This window comes from Merops nubicus, unplaced genomic scaffold (assembly GCF_000691845.1).
Source record: "Merops nubicus isolate BGI_N331 unplaced genomic scaffold, ASM69184v1 scaffold24043, whole genome shotgun sequence".
Taxonomy (NCBI): Eukaryota; Metazoa; Chordata; class Aves; order Coraciiformes; family Meropidae; genus Merops; species Merops nubicus.
In genome coordinates this window covers 1-938 of record NW_008599961.1, presented here as the reverse complement: position 1 = coordinate 938, position 938 = coordinate 1, and the positions used below count along the sequence as shown (strand labels likewise).

Here is a 938-nt window from a genome sequence, read left to right as displayed (position 1 = left end):
AATGTGATCAACAATGAGTAGGGCAAAGGAAGAGAGGGGTGAGGGAGGCAGGAGAGACCCCGTGGAAGGCAGGAGGACGAGGCTGCACACGCAGACACAGCACCCCGTTGTACGTCCCACGCCAGCCCCATCCCCTCGCTGACACTGAGGGCACTTCAGGGGACAAAACTGTTATTTCTTTAACCAACAGACACTCAAATGCTTAAACTGACACTCCTGGAAACATCTGTGCTCCAGTAGTTTGCTGTGCAATTCAAAGCTCAGCAGCAGCAAGACTCAATATGCCCTGGAGACCCCTGAGAACAGTTTATTAAATAGAAAGAATTCAGCAGAAACCCCCCCACACACAGGGTGCTAAGAGACTTAAAAAAAAACAGAAAAGCATTGCCTGCCCACCACGTGGCATTAAACGTTGTCTTCCAGCAGCTCTGAGCACCTCACTCAGCCCAGCCCCTGAGGACACGGGGTGGGGGGGACACACACTCCTGAACAGCCACGGCTCCAGAACCACGGCAGCACCACCCGCCTGGGGACAGAAGCAAACAGACTCGGAGCCTCTGCTCCACCCAGGCCTCCAAGCTGCTGGTTCCCACACCTGGCAGAGGGGGCAGCTCGTCCGTGTCGACGCTGAGCAGCTTGGGCCAGACCTGGCAGCGGATCTCGTCGGTGAGGAGCCCCCCCTCGCTGATGGCCATGCGCCGCAGCGCCGCCACGTCGGGGGGGTCGCTGCTCAGGGCCTGGTAGATCTCTGCCACCTTTCGTTTCTTCTTGGAATCAAAGTCTGGAAGAAAGGCACAAAGAGAGGTGACGACAGGGCAAGGGCAGCACGGAGGGCAGCAGCAAACAGCAGAGAACCAGGGGATTGTTTTGGTCAGACGAGACTTTGGAGATCATGGAGTCCAACCACTCCCCAGCACTGCCAGGTCCCCACTGCCCCG

The 938-nt window shown here is 57.6% G+C and overlaps 1 protein-coding gene across 1 annotated transcript in view; it reads right to left on the bottom strand.

Annotated features, from left to right (window-relative positions):
- The window catches only part of TBC1D20 (TBC1 domain family, member 20), a gene marked incomplete at its 3' end in the record, with an annotated part of 4,960 nt that extends 4,187 nt beyond the window's left edge, over window positions 1-773 (bottom strand). The window contains exon 1 of the mRNA XM_008937574.1: window positions 549-773. Within this exon, the coding sequence (XP_008935822.1) occupies window positions 549-695 (147 nt within the window). The remainder of the gene's footprint in view (window positions 1-548) is intronic.
- Window positions 774-938: the final 165 nt, after the last annotated feature.